The sequence below is a fragment of the Populus alba genome, chromosome 4 (genome assembly GCF_005239225.2).
Source record: "Populus alba chromosome 4, ASM523922v2, whole genome shotgun sequence".
NCBI lineage: Eukaryota > Viridiplantae > Streptophyta > Magnoliopsida > Malpighiales > Salicaceae > Populus > Populus alba.
The window spans coordinates 18489107-18509067 of record NC_133287.1 but is presented as its reverse complement, the minus strand read 5'-3'; the positions used below and the strand labels follow the sequence as shown (position 1 = coordinate 18509067).

General features: G+C 34.0%; 3 protein-coding genes across 3 annotated transcripts; 1 reads left to right on the top strand and 2 right to left on the bottom strand.

Annotated features, from left to right (window-relative positions):
* Nucleotides 1-1981: 1981 nt before the first annotated feature.
* Nucleotides 1982-4768, bottom strand: LOC118040445 (glycerate dehydrogenase). Its single transcript, XM_035047392.2, has 13 exons — nt 4572-4768; nt 4382-4465; nt 4152-4292; nt 3939-4060; nt 3758-3839; nt 3352-3424; nt 3180-3271; nt 3010-3084; nt 2811-2918; nt 2633-2710; nt 2492-2536; nt 2270-2384; nt 1982-2174 (listed from the first exon to the last, which is right to left on the bottom strand). Exons 1-13 carry the CDS (start codon nt 4692-4694, stop codon nt 2152-2154), a joined length of 1161 nt encoding a protein of 386 aa, XP_034903283.1. The 5' UTR covers nt 4695-4768; the 3' UTR covers nt 1982-2151.
* Nucleotides 4769-7021: 2253 nt separating this feature from the next.
* LOC118040446 (chloroplast protein FOR GROWTH AND FERTILITY 2) lies at nt 7022-10552 on the top strand. The gene is made up of 2 exons (XM_035047393.2): nt 7022-7512; nt 9520-10552. Exons 1-2 carry the CDS (start codon nt 7243-7245, stop codon nt 10357-10359), a joined length of 1110 nt encoding a protein of 369 aa, XP_034903284.1. The 5' UTR covers nt 7022-7242; the 3' UTR covers nt 10360-10552.
* Nucleotides 10553-12514: 1962 nt separating this feature from the next.
* On the bottom strand, nt 12515-15676 carry LOC118040447 (CDP-diacylglycerol--inositol 3-phosphatidyltransferase 1). The gene is made up of 11 exons (XM_035047394.2): nt 15443-15676; nt 15223-15319; nt 15053-15137; nt 14858-14907; nt 14312-14351; nt 14149-14193; nt 13996-14061; nt 13768-13882; nt 13617-13673; nt 13426-13524; nt 12515-12884 (listed from the first exon to the last, which is right to left on the bottom strand). Exons 2-11 carry the CDS (start codon nt 15296-15298, stop codon nt 12825-12827), a joined length of 693 nt encoding a protein of 230 aa, XP_034903285.1. The 5' UTR covers nt 15299-15319; nt 15443-15676; the 3' UTR covers nt 12515-12824.
* Between the last annotated feature and the right edge of the window lie 4285 nt (nt 15677-19961).

Below are 19961 nucleotides of genomic sequence, written 5' to 3'. Positions count from 1 at the left end.
TTTATTTGAAAGAGATGCCAAGTGGCTTATCTTCATTAAAAAAAAACAAGAAGATGTCTATTAGGAAACAAAATAACAGTGTGCATTCAATGTAGCAATTGAATAAATTTCTAAAGATTTAAGATACATAAAATTTCATTCATCCAATAATGAGAGTGAAAAGGTGTTTTCTTTATAGCCCTAGTCGTTCTTTCTTCTATTTTTTTTACTTTCATTTTTTATAATTTCTGAAAAATAGTTTTGTTAAAATATCTTTGAGGTAATTTTGATCTAATTCGAGAAGAAACTGTCACTCTAGATATTTTTCACCAAAAACTTTTTTTTTCTTCTTTTCTTTGATCATAAAAATAGACCTAAAAGGAGTCAGATTTGTCCTTAGAAACAAAGATGTTGTTGTCTCTAGTAAAGAGTTCATGTTTCAACATGAAACTAGAGGAAGTAGTAGGGGACAGGGGTTCATCAAACTGAGCCTTAGAACTAGAGGAGGTGGAATCCCAACATCCATATTTGGTAGGGGGGGAGTAGTTATCCTCGTAGGAGAAACTCTTCTTCTACCATTATTAGGAAACTTTAGGGGAGAAAAAGGTTGTCTTGGGCCTTCGACCATTTTAGCAATCTGACTCATTCTCCCAGCTAGGGTGCTTGGTGCTTGGTAAGTCAAGATGGTTGGTAACTAGTATCTGTAAAAGATCTTATTTAGTGAAAATGTGGACTCTATGATATTTAAGTAAGTATTTTTTTTAGAAAAAAAAACTAAATATTTTAGAGAAAGACTATGAAAATAAATATATAGGTAAAGTATGAAGATTGTGAACTCTTTTTCATTAAAGGATTCATAAAATTTTTATAACCAATGAATGTTGTTCATTTATGGAAAAGAGGGGCTTGAATGTTATTTTTCTCTGATAGCACTAATAAAGAAAAATATCCTTGACATCTGCATTAAAAATAGATAAATATCACTTACACATCATTACTTAGAAATAAATATCACTTATATATCATTAATGAGGTATAAGTGGTAGGATATTTTGAAGATTTTTATACATCTACATGTGAGAGAGATGACTATTCTTGAACTTAATATTTTATATTAAGGATCGTAAAAAAAAAAACAAAATCTTTTGACCTAATATGAGGTTTAGAAAGATTATTAGCTTCTATAGCTATTTGAGCTAAGCAAGATGCTGAGTTCCAGGATGTAATTGCCAGACCTATATATAAATTAAGTCGAAGAGATGTTGGATTATCACCTTGCTTTTTGATCTTTATAAATATAAATTTTAGTTAAAAATTATAAATATAAAATACATGGAATCCATCATAATGTTATGCTAATCAATGAAAGATACTGACGTTTTAAAGTGATTAAGATAAGATATTGCTTTAATTGTAATTAATAATTTGTGAAAGATAACTGGGGGCACATAAGAGTAAGCTTTAATGTACATTGTATTTTCTTTCATTTTTCGATTCATTAATCATTGCATAGTTATCTTCTTCTTTTCTATGGTTTTTTGGGCCAATTAATAGATCTTTTCTTAGTCGGGTCGTTAATGGGTAATTACACTCGGATTGGAATCGTTGGGAGAAATTTCTTTTTTATGACCTCCTTTTGGAATTAAGATAATAACATGGGGAATAATCTCTTTTAAATCAAACCTCAAGGGTTACCTGTCAAATCTAAAATCAACAACTCATAATTTAGAATCTACTTTCACACCCTAGTCTAACATGAAATTTGAAGAAATTAAGAACAGATGCTAAGAGTATACTTGTAGAATATGTTGTCATATCAAAGAATGCTACGAGTAACGATTCATGATACATCTTGGAATGTTTATATATATTTGTGTGTTTTTATATTCTTTTGATATAAAAATAAAAAATATGTTTTAAAAAAAATTTATTTTCAAGTTAAGAACATTTTAAAAAGCAAATGAAATTGAAACACCGAATCGAAACAGCTTAAAGGATCGTGTCAACAACATAAGCTCGAGCACAATATTGCTATTTAAGTTCATAATACTCATTACACGGTTGTTAATGCATCTACCAAGAGAAAATCATAGGAGAGACCATGATCCGATATTCAGAAACACACACATTATAAACCACAAGGCCCCTAGATGATGATCAGCCTTCCATGATTTATAGCTTTGAAACAGGTAGACCTGTGGCAAAAGCAAGATAACAAGGTCAAGAGATGCCTCAAATGTGGAGACTGGAGATTGACTTGGCAAACAATTATCCAAGTCCTTTGCATTACCTAAGGCTTTTGCGTTCACAATACTTGGACTTGCAGCAGGAGGAGGAGCATTCTCGTTCAAAAATGGTGCTACCCGATTCGGGTCGCCCCACACTGGATACCCTTTAATCTTTCCCTGCAATACAGAGAGCAGCCAAAACATAGGGATTAAACATCAGCTAGATGAACTTGAAAATGGCTCTCGAGCTACTTGTTTGATTTTTTTTCTAAATTTTAGCGTACCAGGACATTCAGAGCAGCTAGTGTTGCCATTCCTTCACGAGTCCACTACAAAACCAACGAGGCGAAATATTTGTTAATGTCACTGATTGGCCATGGAAAGCCTTAATGACCTCGGTCAGATCATGTATCTATCAGTTTTACCTTGGACGCAGAAGCAATGTGAGGTACAACAACAGCATTCTTCATGTCAGCAAGCCCGGGCTTCATGTAAGGTTCATCCTGATACAAAAGAATTGGAGAACAATCATGCATGACTTCATGGTGGTTTCGCTTTCATAGACAAAAATTGAGACAGAGAAGTTCAGTTCAGTTCAGTTACCTCAAAGACATCAAGGCCAACACGAAACATGGGATTTTGTTTCAAATGCTCTACAAGGGCTACTTCATCAACCACTGGACCCCTACTGCAGTTTACAAGGATTGCTTCCTACAGATGCAGATGGTAATTTGCTCAGTGCTAAGGTTTGCCTTCTCAAATAAGTCTCGGTGTCTAAAAGAACATTGCTTCAAGTAGTTACCTTCTTCATTGTTGCAAGGCTTTCCTTGTTGATCAAATGGTAAGTGGTTTTGTCCAATATTGGGTGAAGACTTATCTACAATGAACACCGATGGCAATCCATATTATTTGAATAGATAAATCAAACTTGAGAGCATTGTAAGACACAAATTATCAGCAAAGGATTCCCACCACATCTGCCTCTCGAAGCACCTCATCCATGCTGGCTGCTCTTTTCCAGGTAACTGGCTGCTCGCCGTTAGCTTTTAGGAATTCACCATAAGCTGCAATCACAAAGCATACTATTATGACTACAAAGAGGAATTGAAAAGTAAATAATTTTGATAGATTCTCAGAAGCATGCCTGTAACAAACTTCTCTAAGCGTGTGGATTGGTAGAGATCATAGTAAATAAGATTCATTTTGAACCCTTCAACCTGTAATAAAGAAGGAAAGAGTATATATAAACATGTGGTCTGCGATTTCAAAACCATAATTTCTGGCAAAGTACAAAAATCCTTAAACATCCATTCACAGCATGTTTTACGACATGAAATTGCACTATGAACTAGCGTGGACTGCCTCGTGCCATCAAAGTTCTCTTTAACAGCAGATTAATGCTTATATATGTGTATCAACTCTAATTAAATTGATTTGCTAAGCTTGATATGTGAGTCCACTAAACAATCCAGTTGACTCGGAAATTCAGCTACTCCAAGCCAGGTCTTTAAAAGGAATTACATATGATATACCCAGAATCAAGAAATTACCATCATTCTGGCATAAGCAGATCCAATGCGACCAGCTCCAATGACACCAACAGTTTGTCCTTTGAGCAAGTTTCCAACAAACCTACAAAAAACATGACCAAATCAAACAGTCATACAACTGCATTTACACAATCATTTGGAATCTAACACATGTTAAGACAAACGATGATTGGAGTCATACAGGTGAGGAAGCCATCCATCGTATAAGCCTGCCCTCATGAACTGGTCTGCTTCAACAATTCTTCTAGCAGCAGCTAAAGAAAGTGATGCTGCCAACTCTGCAGTTGTCTCTGTAAGCACTCCCTAACCAAATAACCAACCCATCAATCTCAATTCACTTGCCCCCGGGAATTCCAGACTTGCTCAAAACATGTATAAAAGAAATTGAACTTACAGGAGTATTTCCAACAGCAACACCATGCTTGTTAGCAGCATTTACATCAACATTATTGTAACCAACAGCCATGTTACTAAATGCCTTTCCACCTGCCCTGCTTAATGCTGCAAACAATGTCTCCCCCCAATCTTCTGTCAACTGAATCACAAAATAGTACAAAACCACGGTTCTTAAACATGTAAACAGCAATTTCCAACATGAACCCACATAAGAAATTAATGAATTACCTGGCCTATTACACCATCACACTTATCACCAATTAGAGCAATAATATCCTCAACAGACAGTATTGTTTTCTTCTGGGTGCATATCTAGTAGACATTAAAGCCAACAAAAACAAAAGTCTGTCAAATTCACAAAATCGTTTCAAGAAATTGAAAAACAAAGATGGCCCTTTACAGACAACAAGTAAATTACCTCAACACGACAGTCTTGCTCAATCAAGAGATTGATCCAGCGAGTTCCGGGCATTGATTTGGTGCTAACAACCCTGTACTTGCCATTTGGATTGTAGACTTCTATTGAAATTGGTTTTGCCATTGAAGCTACTTAGCTAGAAGCACCAGAGCTCAATAAAGAATGTGAGGGGCACAATACATTGCATTACAAGTGAGTGGCCTTTTTAAATTTCTGGTAGTCTAGTTAGTAAGACAAAATTGCTATAATGTGGTGGTGCACACACTTTATCCAAAGTCTTGTCCAATGAGGTTAGGTTTTTTGCTTTGGCTGTTGACTTTGGAAGCTTCTGATTTGCTATCTGTTAATGGGGTGCAAGATGATATGGTACGTTGGTTAGTGATTGAGTGTGGTCTATTAGGATAGAGCCATACAGGGTGTTTTGTGGTGGTGCTGTGTTGAGTCATTGTGGCTCGGAAGTTTTGGACCTTCCATTTGGTATAAAGATAATGGTGAGATGGCTCTTGTGCAAGTTTGACACATAAGGTTGCTGTTATCACTTTTAGTAAATGACGGAAATAGCCCAAGTTGTTTGGACAATGCTAGCTTAGAGGTCATCTGATATGGTCCTTGTGGAGAATTCCCTACAAGCCATGGCAAGAGTAAACCTTTCATTGGCTAACAACTATGAAAATAATTTTGGAGATACGACCAGAAAACCAGAAATCAATCCCATCTAGATTAGCCTGGATCATGGAATGGCTCGAGCCTCAGTTGGACCGGGCTTGATCAATTCAGACTTGAGCCACCATATACAGGCCACTTTTGTGTAGCAACAGTAAAGGGCCGTGGCTAGCCTTATTCGTGGATTGATTCAGCAGTTAGGGAAATTGACAAGTTCCATTTATCAATCATGAAAATAAATGGTAAACCAATTACTTGTCATCAAATTGCTTTGATCAACAACATATTGTAAGAATTTTTTTTTAAATTATCATGTATTTAAGTCAGCTTGAGTCTATCTTGATTAATTTTACGAGTTTTAAAATTAATAATTTAAATAAACATTTAGTAATCTAAAATTGAAATTCGGGCAAATTTAGAAACTGATAAAGGTAAGAATTGTTTTTAGAAAAATTAATGTGTGCTTCCGTTCGGACTCGGTCCCCTACAAAACAAGAAAAAAAAATCGACCAACTTTTTGATAAAAACAAAATTTCCTCTGATTCCAAGTACTGGGCGTTTCTTTTACGAAGCACCCCAACTTTTTTTCCACTACAACCGAGCCAAATAGAGATTGAGTTTTCTATCCTTTTTTCTTCTCCGATGTGAACAAAATGCGAGCACTGGATCAAATGCATCAGATTTATAGGACCAACCCTGTAGCACTCGCCAAATATGGCAAAATCCAGTGTGGAACGGTGGCTCAACTAAATTACCGATTGGCACTCTGTTTTGCGCGTGCCGAGCGCGTGCCAAAGCGAGGAGCCCATGTGCCACCATGAGCCTGTCTGTATTTGAACTTTGATGTGCTCAATTGTGGACTACACAAGCTCAGAACAACTGATCAGAATTCAGAGATAACCTTACTTATCCTTTGTGATATCCAAAACTCCAGGTCTCACGATAGCAAGAACCCTAGCTTACATTGTTCAATTCCTAAGAATGGGTGGAACGGACATTTGCCACGAGCTAGCCGAAAATACCACCAAACTATTGAAAAACGAAGAAAAAAGCCATGTCTTATTTGTCATGGCTCCCAGCTTCACCTACTCTGTTCCAAAAGGGAAAAGATCTTCACCTAAAACGTATCTCACTCTGAACGTGCATGTTTCCCATAGCCAGCTCAAACCCCACCAAACTGCCATGTGGGTTTTGTTGTGGCGTAATATTGATCAGATAAAAACCAAAATGTTAGGAAGTGGGGAGGGAACTACAAAGAGGGGGGGGCGGCGGCGGCTGCAATAACACCACTGGTTTACTTTTAAAAACCTAATCAAAGAAGGGAGAGGACTTGTAGGCAGCAAAACAATGAGCAGAAATAATCAAGAGATAATTTTTAACTAGTTCCATAAAATTTAACGCAATTACAAGGGAGAGGACCTCTCGAAGTTGAATTATTGAGGAAACCACGATCTGACTTGTCTCCACGACACAATATCACTTGTCTCAGAGGACAATTTCTCATTTTTAAAACATTATCCTTTTTTTCTCTTCTGTGTTTAAGAACAGAAAAAATATGAGATACCATGTGATTTTTCTTGTGTAATGAAAGAACTCGGATAAAATTGAACTAAAAGTCACGTTTTTTTTTTAACCAGATCAAAATGCATGGATAAGCATGGCATTTTTGTAAGTGAAATTACTTTTTTTTTTTCCAAATAAATAGTGCAACGGGGACAATTTCTTCTTTTTTTTTAATGAAACAAGAAAGTTGGGTTTTTGAGCTTTAACCCACTTCCCTATATTGGGAAGATTGTACTAGTAAATCAGTAAGATTTGACCTGCATGGCAATTTAAATTCCGGGTTTGCCGTATGTTTAGCAATAAAACATGTTTTTCATGTAAAATCACAAAATTTCAATTTTCAGTTGAAGTTAAACTCTGTCAGCCATAACTTTATCCTCGCCAAACCCCGTACTCTCTCCTTCTCTCTGCAAAATATTTACCTCTCCGCACACAGAGAGAAGTCATGGAGAGGCTTCTGTATTCTCCTCCTTCTACTCCCCTAAAAACCCACCTCAAAAGGCCCTCTCCTTTGCTCCCTAGACTCAGCAAACTTGAGTCACCAAAACTCGGTTTTCCCTCGTTGACAAGGCCTGGGTTCAGGAGAGTCAACTCGGTCTCTTGCAAATATGAGAATCCATCAACCCCACCTCTTCAGGTTGATTCTTCAACTGGGTCGACGCCAAAATCCAACTTTGTCAAACAGATCGTTGGTGGAGTTTCTGTGAAGTCTAAGGTATTGAGTTTGTGTGGTTGTTTGGCTAAAGTTCTGTTTTTTATGCCGTGCGGAATTAATTTTTGTGCAATGTTGCAACTTAATTGGACAGTTGGTTGATTTACTATGTTTGTTATGATCATTAGACTTTAGATATCATAAGTTTGTGGTGTCGTTGAATGAACTGCCAACACAAATCATAATTGATTTTTACAAGGCAATGGTACTGTACAAAGACTGGTCTTTTCAAGGATTCTTATGTTTTAGTGGTGATGGACTAATGCCTGCTGGGATTTTTAGCTGAACAAAGAGTTTTGTCTATAGTTAGCTACGTTTATTATGATTGGAAGGCTTTACATATGGCTAGCTTACGTTACACTTGAATAAGTTCACCTTAGAAATCGTAATATAATTATTTGAGGCGGTGTTGTGGTAAAAAGATTGGTCTTTTTTGTAGATTTGTAGTGATGATGGGCTAGTACATACTAGGATGTTCAATGCAAGGGAAATTATAGTGATACTTAGATGGTTGGATGTGATGGGAAGGTTTTAAATATCACTAGAATGAATTCCATGAGAAATCATAATTGAACAATTCAGGCCATGATATTGTGAAATAGTGGTCTTTTTTGTGAATTTTTAGATGATGGACTAATTCCTTCTAGATTTGAGGATTGTTGAACGGAAGTACAGGGGTGAAATATTTGGTTTCAATTGGACCGTGTTTGTAAAATAAAGAAGGGGAAGGGGAGGGAAATTGCTGAAAAATGAATATTTTTGGCTCATTTTATAAGAAATTGGACACGTTGGTGAGAAGCATGGTGTGAATGCTTCAACATGACCACAATGGGATTTGAATATGTAATTTATTATGCTTTTGTTCTTAAGGCAGCGTTGTGCTGTGAGTTCTGTTCTAGACACTGAAATGTGCAAATCCCTTGACTCGTGTATTTGAAGTTGCCATTGATTCAGTAGAATTCCACTGCACGATAGAGACTGCTTTAGTTACAATTATTATAGAAAACTTAAGTCGTGATGCTTTAGTTCTAAAGAGTTCACTGGTTACATTGTCTTCTGAAAAAAAAGCTCAGATTGAAAGGAGTGGAGTCTGACTAAATATGCAATTACCACGTTCATATGTACCATTGTGCTGATATATAACAATGCTTGTTATGATGGAATGCTTTAAAGGTATCTCTAGTTTATATTATCCTTGAATGAATTCCCGTGAGAGATCATAGTTGAATAACTTGGGTAAAAAGAGGTCCTTTTATGGATTTTTGGTGATGATGGACTAGTATGAAGTATCTACTAGGGTTGAGGTTTATGGGATGGTGGCATGAAGTGTAAAATTTGGAGTGCTATCTATGTAAAGTAGTTGAAGGGGAAGGGGAATTGCTGAAAATTAAATAAATGTTTGTGTTTGATATGAAACTGGAATCATGGGCATGTACCATGGCTTGTATTCTTGAAAATAATTTCCTTGGGATTTCAGTGCGTAGTTTATAATGCTTTCATTTTAAGGTAGTATCAAAATGCTGTTTAAGTTATGTTTAATCACCGAAATGCTTAAATTCTCTTGTGAATTTGGTGTCTCGGGTAATGCAGGTAGAAATGCACTGCATTGCAAACACTGGTTTAGTTCCAATTATTGTAGAAGCTCGAGTCAAGTTGGATTAGCTCTAAGTAATTCATTGTTTACATTTTTTTGGTGAAAAACTAAACTCAAATTGAAAGGACTCAAGTCTGATTGGTAATTTGTAAGCCTCCAAATATTCTGTTACCTTTTTTTTTTCCCATCCCGGCAGAAATAGTACCAATTTTGTTACAGTCTCTTTATTTCCTGGATTTAGGACCTTTGAGTTCCACTTGAAAGGAATTTCAGACTCCTCTGTGTGAATTTAGAATTTGATCATGCCTACTACTATTTTGCCGAATTTTTTTATTGAACTGCCAGATTATGTTCTTAAAATTCCATCTTTATCTTGTCAAAATTGCTAAATCTGCTGTATTCTCAAAATGCTGCAGGCAGCTACTCTTGGGATATTCGTGGTAGTTTCTGGTATTATTATGTTCTTAATCCACCCAGTTTTCGCTTTTCCAGCTTTTGCAACCTTCCAAACTGCCGCCAATACCGGGGGGGCTGCTGCCGCTGCAGGGGCAAAACTTATGCGAACTGAACTACTGAGCAGTGGTTGGGCTGGTTTCTTTGCTGGTTGCTTACACACATTGTCAGGGCCTGACCACCTTGCTGCTTTGGCTCCACTCTCAATCGGTCGATCCCGGATGGAAAGCGCTGCTGTTGGAGCTCTTTGGGGTTGTGGGCACGATGCAGGTCAGGTCATATTTGGCTTGCTCTTTCTACTCTTAAAGGACCGACTCCACATTGAAGTTATCAGAACATGGGGCACAAGAGTTGTAGGTCTAACTCTACTTGTTATCGGTGCTATGGGTATTAGGGAGGCCTCGGAAGTCCCAACTCCATGTGTTGCCTTAGAAAATGGTGAGCGTGATGTTAGTGTCTATGAAGCACTAGAAACCCCAACAGTAGGGAAGAAGAAAAGGGTTGGTTTTGCTACTTTTGCTACCGGTATTGTCCATGGGCTACAGCCAGATGCATTGATGATGGTGTTGCCTGCACTGGCATTGCCTTCTCGCTTGGCCGGAGCTGCATTTCTAATCATGTTCTTGTTTGGAACTGTGGTTGCAATGGGTAGCTACACGGTGTTCATAGGGTCATGTAGTGAAGCATTAAAAGACCGAATACCCAGAATAACAGAGAAACTGACATGGGCTTCTTCCCTTTTAGCAATTTCCCTCGGCCTCGGCCTTATCATTAGCCAGTTTTTCGGATTCAGTTTATATTGATCTTTCTGGTTGCAAGCTACCCGTTTTAGTGTTAGAGAAAGATAATTAGAGAGGAATTTTAATTTATTTAGAATCATCGTTTTTTCTCTTATTAAACTTGCAAGTTTGTGTATTCTTCAGCATGCAAGGAAAAGACTTGTGTCTTTGAGAAGTATTTATAATTTATTTATGGTAGAATTCAATCTATTAATCATTGTTTGGTGCTTGATTTGATTTCTGCATTGCCATTTCTACTCGGTTCCCCAGCTGAGCCCCCCCTTATAATTATTCTTGTAAAATATATTCTCAAAGAAAGTTGATTTTTCAAGAAAGTTTTTCTTGATCTTGTAAAATATATTAAAAAAAATTTAAATAAATTTTTTTAAAAAATTCTTAAAAACATGGTTTCAAATACGTTTCCAATCACTCATTTAAGATGACAACTAGTTGTGGCATATGCTATGTTGCATATCTAAACCTTGCCGAGTTTAACAAGATGGTTTCACTTTAATTAAAGAATAAAAAAAAATAGCAATTATAGTAAATATATAAAAATTAAAAAAAAAAAAAAAAAACATGACATAATTTTTTAGAATTAGGACCCAAGACTTGGGCCAACGTGCTACAGCATTACAATGTCTTTGTACCATGAAAGGAAGAAAAACAGCATATGAATTAAGTGGGAAACTCAAATGTGCGGGTTTTCCACCGTAGCAGGTGACATTGTGCGTCTTTTGGGTTTATTCTTCTTCTTCGTCTTCTTTCAATTTGTTGGTCACATTTTTTTTATACAATTACATCCTTTCTAGGTCAAATTCAAGGGTAATTAAGTTGAATTTATTAACTAAGAATAAAATAAAAAATCAAGGACTAGGATAATAAAAAAATGCCATAAATTAGTGATGATTCCAAAGTTCATATAAAAAACTTAATTTAGTCCTCATACTTTAAAAATTATACATAATCAATACCTCAATATTTTTTTAATTAAAGTTTATTTTTGTTATTTTTTAAAACTTGATTTGAAAGAGGAGAGAAAGGGATCACTACATTCCAGCAGTAGAGATAGAGACAAATCATTAACCCCAATTAAGCTACCAAAACAATAAATATTTATATCAAATGATTTCATTTAATAAGGAGAGTTCATATTATATGTTTTTTACCTTTAAAGTTTGTGAAAAAATAAATTTGCGCTCAGATAGATTTTTTATTCTGGGTTGATTTTAATTTTCAGGACGGTTTTTTCAATATCATGGATAGGTTGATCATAGTTTCTAAGATGTTTTTGGTAAAAATGGATTGAAAAATAGATTTTGGGGTAAAAAAACCTTAAGCCTTGATTTTCTAGTCACTATGGTCTGCCCAAGATGCAAAAAAAAATAGGACAGACATGTCATCAGCCCAATATTCAGGAAAAAAAAAAAAAAAAACTTATTCGTGCAAGCCTTAAAAAAATGAGCCAAGTCTAGCACTGGCCTTTTTTCTATATAAGGTTTTTTTTTATTTAAAGTTCGTGAAAAAATAAATTTAAACTCAAATAAATTTTTTATTTCGAGTTGATTTTGATTTTTAGGATGAATTTTTAGTTTTTTCAATACCATAAGTTTATCATAATTTCTAAAATGTGTTTTATATGTTTTAAGTCAAAAGAGATTGAAAACAGATTTAGAGTAAAAGAAAACTTAAGTCCTAATTTTTCAACCACCGTGGTCCACCCAAGTTGCAAAATTAAAAATAAAAATTAAGGGCTATATTTTGTGGTTATGCATTTGAATTTTAAGGACATTATTTTCTGAATCTTTTTTTTTTCCTTTACATAGATAAATTTTGTTTTTAAAAATATTTTTTTATTTTTAGATAATATTTATAATGTGTTACCTTCCATAATATTTTTACCCTTTTAATTGATTCAATCAATTTAATTTTTATATTTATTTTTATTATCGTTTGATTGAATAAAAACAATATTATAATAAATAAATTAAACAAACATATCCAAATAAATATCTCTTCTTATAAGACTAAATATCTTGATCTATTTTTGTCTTTTGATTTTTCTAATTATCATTTATAATTTTTTTAATTTATTAACACATAATTTTAAATTTATTTTATTATATATATACATAAATTTTTTAATTTTCAGTTTAAAAATTTTTTAACTACAAAAACATGTCACAAAAGTATACAACTTTTTTATTGGAAAAAAAATACCTCACCGCGACGAAACGCCTATCAAGCGTCTAGTTTACACTACGCAACGTGGTGGAAAAATCTGATTGCATGTCATCGATATCAAGCTGTTTCAAATTCAGGGCCTGTTATACAAGTGCGATCCTTTTCACATTGCAAGATCAATTGAAATCCAGCACTTTCATTTGTCACTTTCAAGATTCAACACTAGAGCTGAAGGCTACCAAACTGTACGATATCAAGTCTGATGCGGTAAAGGCACTGGAATTATCCAAGCTTAATAAAAATCATCACGGCCTCGCCTTTTTGTTGATATCATGAAGCACGCAAATATCAGCAGCAGTTTTCATCTGAAATCATCAAAAGAATGGCAGAAAAACCCAGAACATATCAAAACACTTAAGGCGAGTGTAATAAGCTCTCTTAAATCCGTACTAATCAAATGTTTACTGCACTTGGCACATTGGATTGAGTAGTCAAAGCCAAAATTTAACTGAAACAAACCTTTGACTGCCACAAACTATATGCAACCATTTCAAATCTAGAACTACTTGAACTGCGCTATGGTCATCTTTAAAGAAGAATCAATAGTCTAACAGAACGAACCACACCATTGCTAATCAAATGTTATGCTTTTACCATACAACATTATTTTTCTACCAAAACACAGATTAAAATTAACAAAATACTCAAAGATTTAGCATAGAATCTGAACAAGGCACCAATCCTGTTTTCCACGCGAAGTGAAAGCAGTATATGCAATTTCAGGAGTCTCAAAAACTAATATATCAAAATAAATGAATGAATAGAAATTTCAACATCCACTATTTCCTTCATTTTCAAAGATTGACCACAAGTTCCTATCAAAATAATTGAGGTATTAGTTGGTACCTGAATCACATTCACAAGTTGTTTGATTGCCCATCCGAACAAACTTAAACCAACTAGGACAGAGATGGGTGAACCCTCTGTTATAGAAGCCTTTAAAACCTGAATGGAGAAGAGAATCAGAAACCAAGATAAACAAGAAAAATTCCTTGTTTAAGATGGATGAAAAGTAGACTAGTAAAATAATGACTTACGTCCATCAACTTTTCAGAGTCATTTTTAGCAAGAAGAAACAGAGTAATATAAAGAACCTGCAGGATTAACAGTCGGATCAAGAGAACATTGCTAACCATTACATTATAGAAAATTTGACTAGATAAAATGGCAGACCTAAGTCATCATTACCTCACATGCTACGCAACAATAAGCCATAAACATACGATTTCCATAGTAAGCCTTGAAGAGCCAATTAGTGCTGTCTTTCACATCTTTATGGCTAACTTTGCCTAGCAAGAAAGTGCTGCAAATTGATGTATTAAAGATCCAATGAAGTGGATTACACGTGAATGTTTATTCAGCAAGATTATATTTATGTCGGCCACGTTATGTAAAGAAAGATAGATAGATAGATACCTGTACATCTGCAGCCAGTGGCTAGCAATGTCTAGGGCAAGCAATGACAGAAAAACCATGCCAGGCCTGCATAAAATTCAACCAAAAGTCTCAGATATAATTAGTACAAGTTCTTCAACTGCAATGAACATGAAACAAGTAGAAAAACCTTACCTGTATACTTGGGAAAGAATTACTAGTAGGCAAGCTGTGCTAATCCTGGATAAAGACAAGTTGATAAAATTAGCCACACAGACATGTGTAACATCCAAAATGAACTGACAAGGAGCAAGAAAAATTCAAATTTGGTATGTATCTGATATGAAAAAGAAAATACCTGTCTGTTACCATGTCCAAAACAGCTCCAAAAGTTGAAACTGAACAGCAGAAAAGATGAATCAGATATTCCACATCAAACATTTATTTACAAGCATGTGAAACTGTAGAAACGGTGCAAACCCTTACAATGAAACAAAACGTCGGAAGCATGGAATGGCATTTTTTATACATTATCATTAGCCTGTTTTATTGAATGCTTCAAATTGTATCAACATAAGCAGCAGTGCTATTCACAATATTTTCAAATTGATAAGAACTTGGATTCTAGTTGTAGCTGAGTTCCATTTAGCTTCATATATCCATGGACATTCTATCCAATTCAAACTCGAGGTGACAAAGTAAAACACAATCGCCCTCACCAAATAATCAGCACACAACAACCCTTTTAATCAAATATTATTCAAACTATTTAGTCCCAGACTCAATCCAAAATTGTTATGCCATGCAGATTCAACATATGTAATAACTATTCATCGTTGAATCACAGACCACTATAATTTCAAGTACTCAGGAATAAGAAGACCAGGAAAGAAAAGGACCATACCTTGATTGAATTTGCGAGCACACCAACCATCAACACCATCACAAACAAAGCTGAAATTACAAAACACAAATCAAATCATGCTCCCATTTCTTTCACGCATTGAGAAAAGAAGAAAAACCCTCCAATCACATTATGAATATAAATTAAATCACAACTCAAAACTAAAAGAACTCTTCAAGAACAAAAATTCCTCACCTGATAAAATAAAGAGCGCAAAATAGCCATTTGTTAGAAAAACATATAGCAAATGCATAGCAATTCATGAACACTCTTGTATACCCTGCATTGGAAAGAAAACCCATAAAGCAAAACATCATAGCATAAACAAGAACAATAAACGAATGTTGAATAGAAGAAAAACCCACCAATAATATTGGGAATATAAAGATAAACACTTAATTTTCCTGGTTTTCTTGGTCCTGGCTTATTGTTCTTGGCCATTGGAGACGCTTTCTATTGCAACTACAACAACAATAGCAAGAAACAAAACAAAGCAGCCCCAATATATCAGAACACAGCATAACATTAACTATTCACATTCACAGTTTCAAAGAAAAAAACAATGAAAAGAAACATTAAATTGACCTGTGACAATACAGAGGTAGCAGAAATGACTGGACTAGACAGCGGAGTAGCACAGCAATGAAACCCAGAAAAGAGGATGTGGGTTCCGTTTATTTTGAGGAGTTAATTGTGGGTTAAGACTCAATTTTGGGTTTTTAGGATTTTGACAATCAGCAAGTGGATTTGAATGGGACAGAGAGGGAGCTGGACGCCACGAGGCCAGCCTGAAAAGGGTGGTAGTAATGAGGAATCTGTTTTTTATCTTGGAAGGTGAAAGTGTAATGGACTCGGCGCTGTTGTCGCTTGGTGCTTCATTTCTCTCGGTTTTGGGGTAGATGGGTACGGGTGGGCCTCGGCCCAGGAAAAAACTCTACTTTTATTTTCTATTTAAACTTTTTGTGGAGCATTGAATATATGTTTCCATCTGGGAATGATTCTATAACTAAAAATATTGGGTTTGATATTTTTTCAAATTTAAATGTGCTTAGGCTTAATCTATAGTCAAGTCTATGAGAATTGGATTTGATATTTTATTATATTTATGTATTTTTGAACTTAGTTTGTAATCAAGTTCGAAAGATTTAGGTTTCGCATCTTATTAGACTAACATGCGTCTAAATTTAGTGGGTAACCAAAACCAAAAAAGTTGAATCTAACACTTTATTAGACCCACAAGCATTTAGGCTCCACATTAAACCAAATCCAAAGATATTGAAGTTAAAAATAAAACTAAACTCATGTCATCTAAACTTATAATTTTATTAAATTTATGAATATTAGATCATCACCCTAGTTCTATATTTAGGAACCTCTTGAGCTAAGCTATAAGTTGCGTAAAATGTATGATTATCCATGGTATTGAATCTGATTCTATGGAGGCAATTAGTTGTTTATTGACTACTTCAAACACCTGGCACCTTCACTTTTTCTCCTATTCAAAATATCATGTCTCTAGTTGCAGGTATTGATCGAGTTCAGCTCATGCACTCTCATCGCAAGGGAATTTGTGATCTTTCTTCTCCAGGCACTCATCTTTTTGCTTGAAGCAGGTAAAATTGAAGTCATTTTCTTGCGTGACTAGTTGTTCTTTCCCCTTTATGCCAAAAAAAAAAAAAAAAAAAAAACATAGTCAAGCATCTGGAAACAAGAACAAGATTATCTTTATAGATCATCTTATTCACAAACAAAAAAAACTTAGAAAACAATTTCACAGACAGACTAAAAGGCTACCAGTAGCTCAGCCATAAACAGACAAAAACCATATCTCTGAATCCAGTTCATCATTTTCACATTATGATCGTCTTTATCCATGAACTCTGACGCTGGTACAAGCCAAGCATTGTCCTTAAAGCTAGCTAAGGGCATCTTCTAGACTTGGGCATCAAATCTTCTTCTGCTTTTCCCCTTTTGTTGCTTCAGCAAATGGTCACTCCTCCTCGTGTCTTTCGAATTTGGCCACTCGACACCGGAATCGACAGAATATTGGTTGCTTTTGGTACGGTCAGTGACTTGTATAAATTACCTAAATAAAAAGGGACAGGGTTGCATTTTTTAAAAATATAAGGATCGAATTGATCTTCTTCAAAAAAATAAATCAGCTCTTGAATCTTCACATGAGAATTCATTGGTCAACTAGCATGAATGAAGTTGGAATGTTTTTCAAGAAAAAAATAAATAGATTTTTAAAAGAAACGATTTTAGTCTTTTTCTAAATGTCCATTTAGGATATCAATTCAGAATTTATCAATTTCATTGCCAATCAAATCAGCTTTGAAAGGAGTAAGCCGGCTATCTATCACAAACATGAGGGGCATAATGTATGTTTTGAGTTATAAAAATGGTTACTTTCTTCTTGCAATATATATATATATATATATATGATGTTTTGAAAAGTCATTAAAAGTTAATTATAACTTGACACTTGTGGTTTAGTAAAATTAAATAATTAGTTGTTATAGATTTTAAAATTTAAAATTATATATTTAATTCTTGTATTTCTAGATCCATTCCCATAGTTTTGTATTTTTATCCATTTTGATTTTTTTATTTTAAAAATTTTAAAAACGAAAAAGATAAGATCTAAAGATTAACATTGAAAAGAAAACATGTTAAAATAAAATATAATTGAATCAAATATGGTTAACGAAGCTAAAATTAAATCTCATTATTTTTTTTAGGGAAATTAATTAGTTTTTTACTAACATAAATTAAAACAGCCTGGCTTAAGCACCTTTTCATTCTGGTATTCAAAATTTTTGAGGAATGTTTTTTTTTTAATAAATTTTATTTATTAATATTGTGTTTATTAAGTATAGGGCTCCATAATTGATTTCAATTTGTTTTCTATAGAGTTATACTGGTCTAATAACCGAGTTGCAAGTTTTACGAGTTAATCGTGTTGTCTCGGGTCATTTTTATCCATTTTGTAATAATTTTTTTATGTTATCATTCAAATTTTGATTGATTGGTAATCAAACTTTATATATTTTTTTTTTTATTTTTTTTTATGAGTCATCTCAGTCTCGTGATCTACATCGCGAGTTTTGTGGGTTGGATGTGTTAACTCGAGTTATTTTTTTGTATATTTTTATTATTTTTTTTAATTTCATCTTTTTAACTATGAATTGATTGGTAATTGAAATTTATTAATTTCATTGATTTGCTTTCTATGGAGTTATCTTAGTCCCATGACTTGGGTTACGAGTTTTATGGGTTAGTTAAATTGACTCGCATCATTTTTTTAGGCTTATTGACTCGGGTTGTTTTTTTAACTGAATGCTTTTGAATTTCATCATATAATATTAGGTTAATTGAGAATTAGACTTAATACTTTATTTATTTTTGTTTACATTCTATGAGATTATTTTGATTGCATGGTATGGGTTGCAGGTTTGTCTGGCTGACTCGGGTTAACCCAAGTGGTTTTTTATGTCTTTTTTTTAATCACCTTTTAACATTGAATTAATTAAGAATCAAGTTTCATGGTTTTTATTTATTTATTTTATACATAATTATCCTGGTCTCATAACCCTTGTTTGACTGGCTGACTCAACTTTTTTCAGTTGAATTTTATTTTTAATTTTATCATCCAATATTAAGTTGATTGAGGAATTGAATTTAATATAAAAATCTATTTGTTTGAATATAGGCTTGTTAAGGTCTTATGACTTGGATAACGAATTTGATAAATTAACCCATGTTGATCTGAGTCAATTAAATATATTATCGTTTTAGTTTTTAAAAATAATATTGTCCTAATTTTTTAAAATCAAATTATATTTTGACCAGTCATTATATTGTTACTGAATCTATTTAATAGACGAGGTCATCTTAGGTCAATTTATATATAGTTATTTTTCATACAAATAAAAAAAACATAAATAATACATGATATTTTTCTCACGTTAAAAAAATTAATTCAACCCGCAAATGTAACACAAACAATGATCTAGTAATAAACTGCAAGTACTAAATTATAATTAACTTGATCACCCGAGGCATGATCAAGAGTATGATATATATTGTTTTTTTAAAGTATTTTTTGTTTGAAAATACATTAAAAATATTTTTTAAAGTTTATTTTTAATACCATCACGTATCAAAACAATAAAAAATATAAAAATAATAATTCAAAACTCAAAAAACATTAAAATATTCTCAACACTGCTGAAATACATTCACATAGATTACCTTAATCAAAACAACTCAACTTTTATTACATCAACCAAGAAATGGCCCACCAGAAAATAAAAATCAAACGGGACTTTGGTAACGCAGAGGGGCATATGAGATACAATATGATTCACCACAGCAAACTAAAAAAAAGGGAAGAAGAACTGCACGTTCACAATAACCAGGCGGGAAATACGGAGGGCCCACCGTACGAGGAGACATGTACAATTACAAAACTGCCATTGAACCCCCCCACTGACTTATCTGAGAAGCCTGGAATTATCATGATTAAAATAAATTAAAGCGGTAATGCCAACAAACGTTAATGGTTAATTAAACGTGGTACTCAAGTGCAAAACCTGTCGGAAAGAAGTTTCAACATTAATTAATTAAATCAAGTCTTAATCCACTCGTCGTCTCTCTTGTATAGTTGATTTACGTATCGGAAAGATTACTTGCATGTGTTCAGCTAGCATGCTAGTGAAACAGTACACCATCACTTCAAGATATATCTTGCTGTATTTTCAAACTAGTTTATTGAAATCATGATCTTTTCACGATTTTCTTTCATAATCATGTCATAATTCAAGTTTTGTAACTGTTCATCTATTAAATCTTATGGACCGTCAAAATAGTTCTGTGCAATACTTGTTATTTATCACCGTGTCTGGTTGCTTAGGGTTTTAGGTAGCATGGATAGCGTTTTCCTTCTACGTACGATCATGTCACAATACAAGTTTCTTACAATGGTAGATGGTGTTGTGGCATCATCTTGATCTCCAGGAGCAATGCATAAGAGGGCCAGGGATGGAAAGATAGGTTCAATTTGATATTCTAGAAGTGGTTATTGTTTAAAGTGTTTTTTTGT

Excerpts from the sequence above, each read along its gene's own strand:
- LOC118040445 (XM_035047392.2), bottom strand. The coding sequence starts at position 4,694 with ATGGCAAAACCAATTTCAATAGAAGTCTACAATCCAAATGGCAAGTAC. Across the intron at positions 2,537-2,632 it reads ACATTGCTTCTGCGTCCAAG|TGGACTCGTGAAGGAATGGC; the intron begins GTAAAACTGATA and ends TTGGTTTTGTAG. Across the intron at positions 2,385-2,491 it reads TAGCTGCTCTGAATGTCCTG|GGAAAGATTAAAGGGTATCC; the intron begins GTACGCTAAAAT and ends TCTGTATTGCAG.
- LOC118040446 (XM_035047393.2), top strand. The coding sequence starts at position 7,243 with ATGGAGAGGCTTCTGTATTCTCCTCCTTCTACTCCCCTAAAAACCCAC. Across the intron at positions 7,513-9,519 it reads GAGTTTCTGTGAAGTCTAAG|GCAGCTACTCTTGGGATATT; the intron begins GTATTGAGTTTG and ends AAAATGCTGCAG.
- LOC118040447 (XM_035047394.2), bottom strand. The coding sequence starts at position 15,298 with ATGGCCAAGAACAATAAGCCAGGACCAAGAAAACCAGGAAAATTAAGT. Across the intron at positions 13,674-13,767 it reads ATTGTTGCGTAGCATGTGAG|GTTCTTTATATTACTCTGTT; the intron begins GTAATGATGACT and ends TTAATCCTGCAG. Across the intron at positions 12,885-13,425 it reads AACTTGTGAATGTGATTCAG|ATGAAAACTGCTGCTGATAT; the intron begins GTACCAACTAAT and ends TGATGATTTCAG.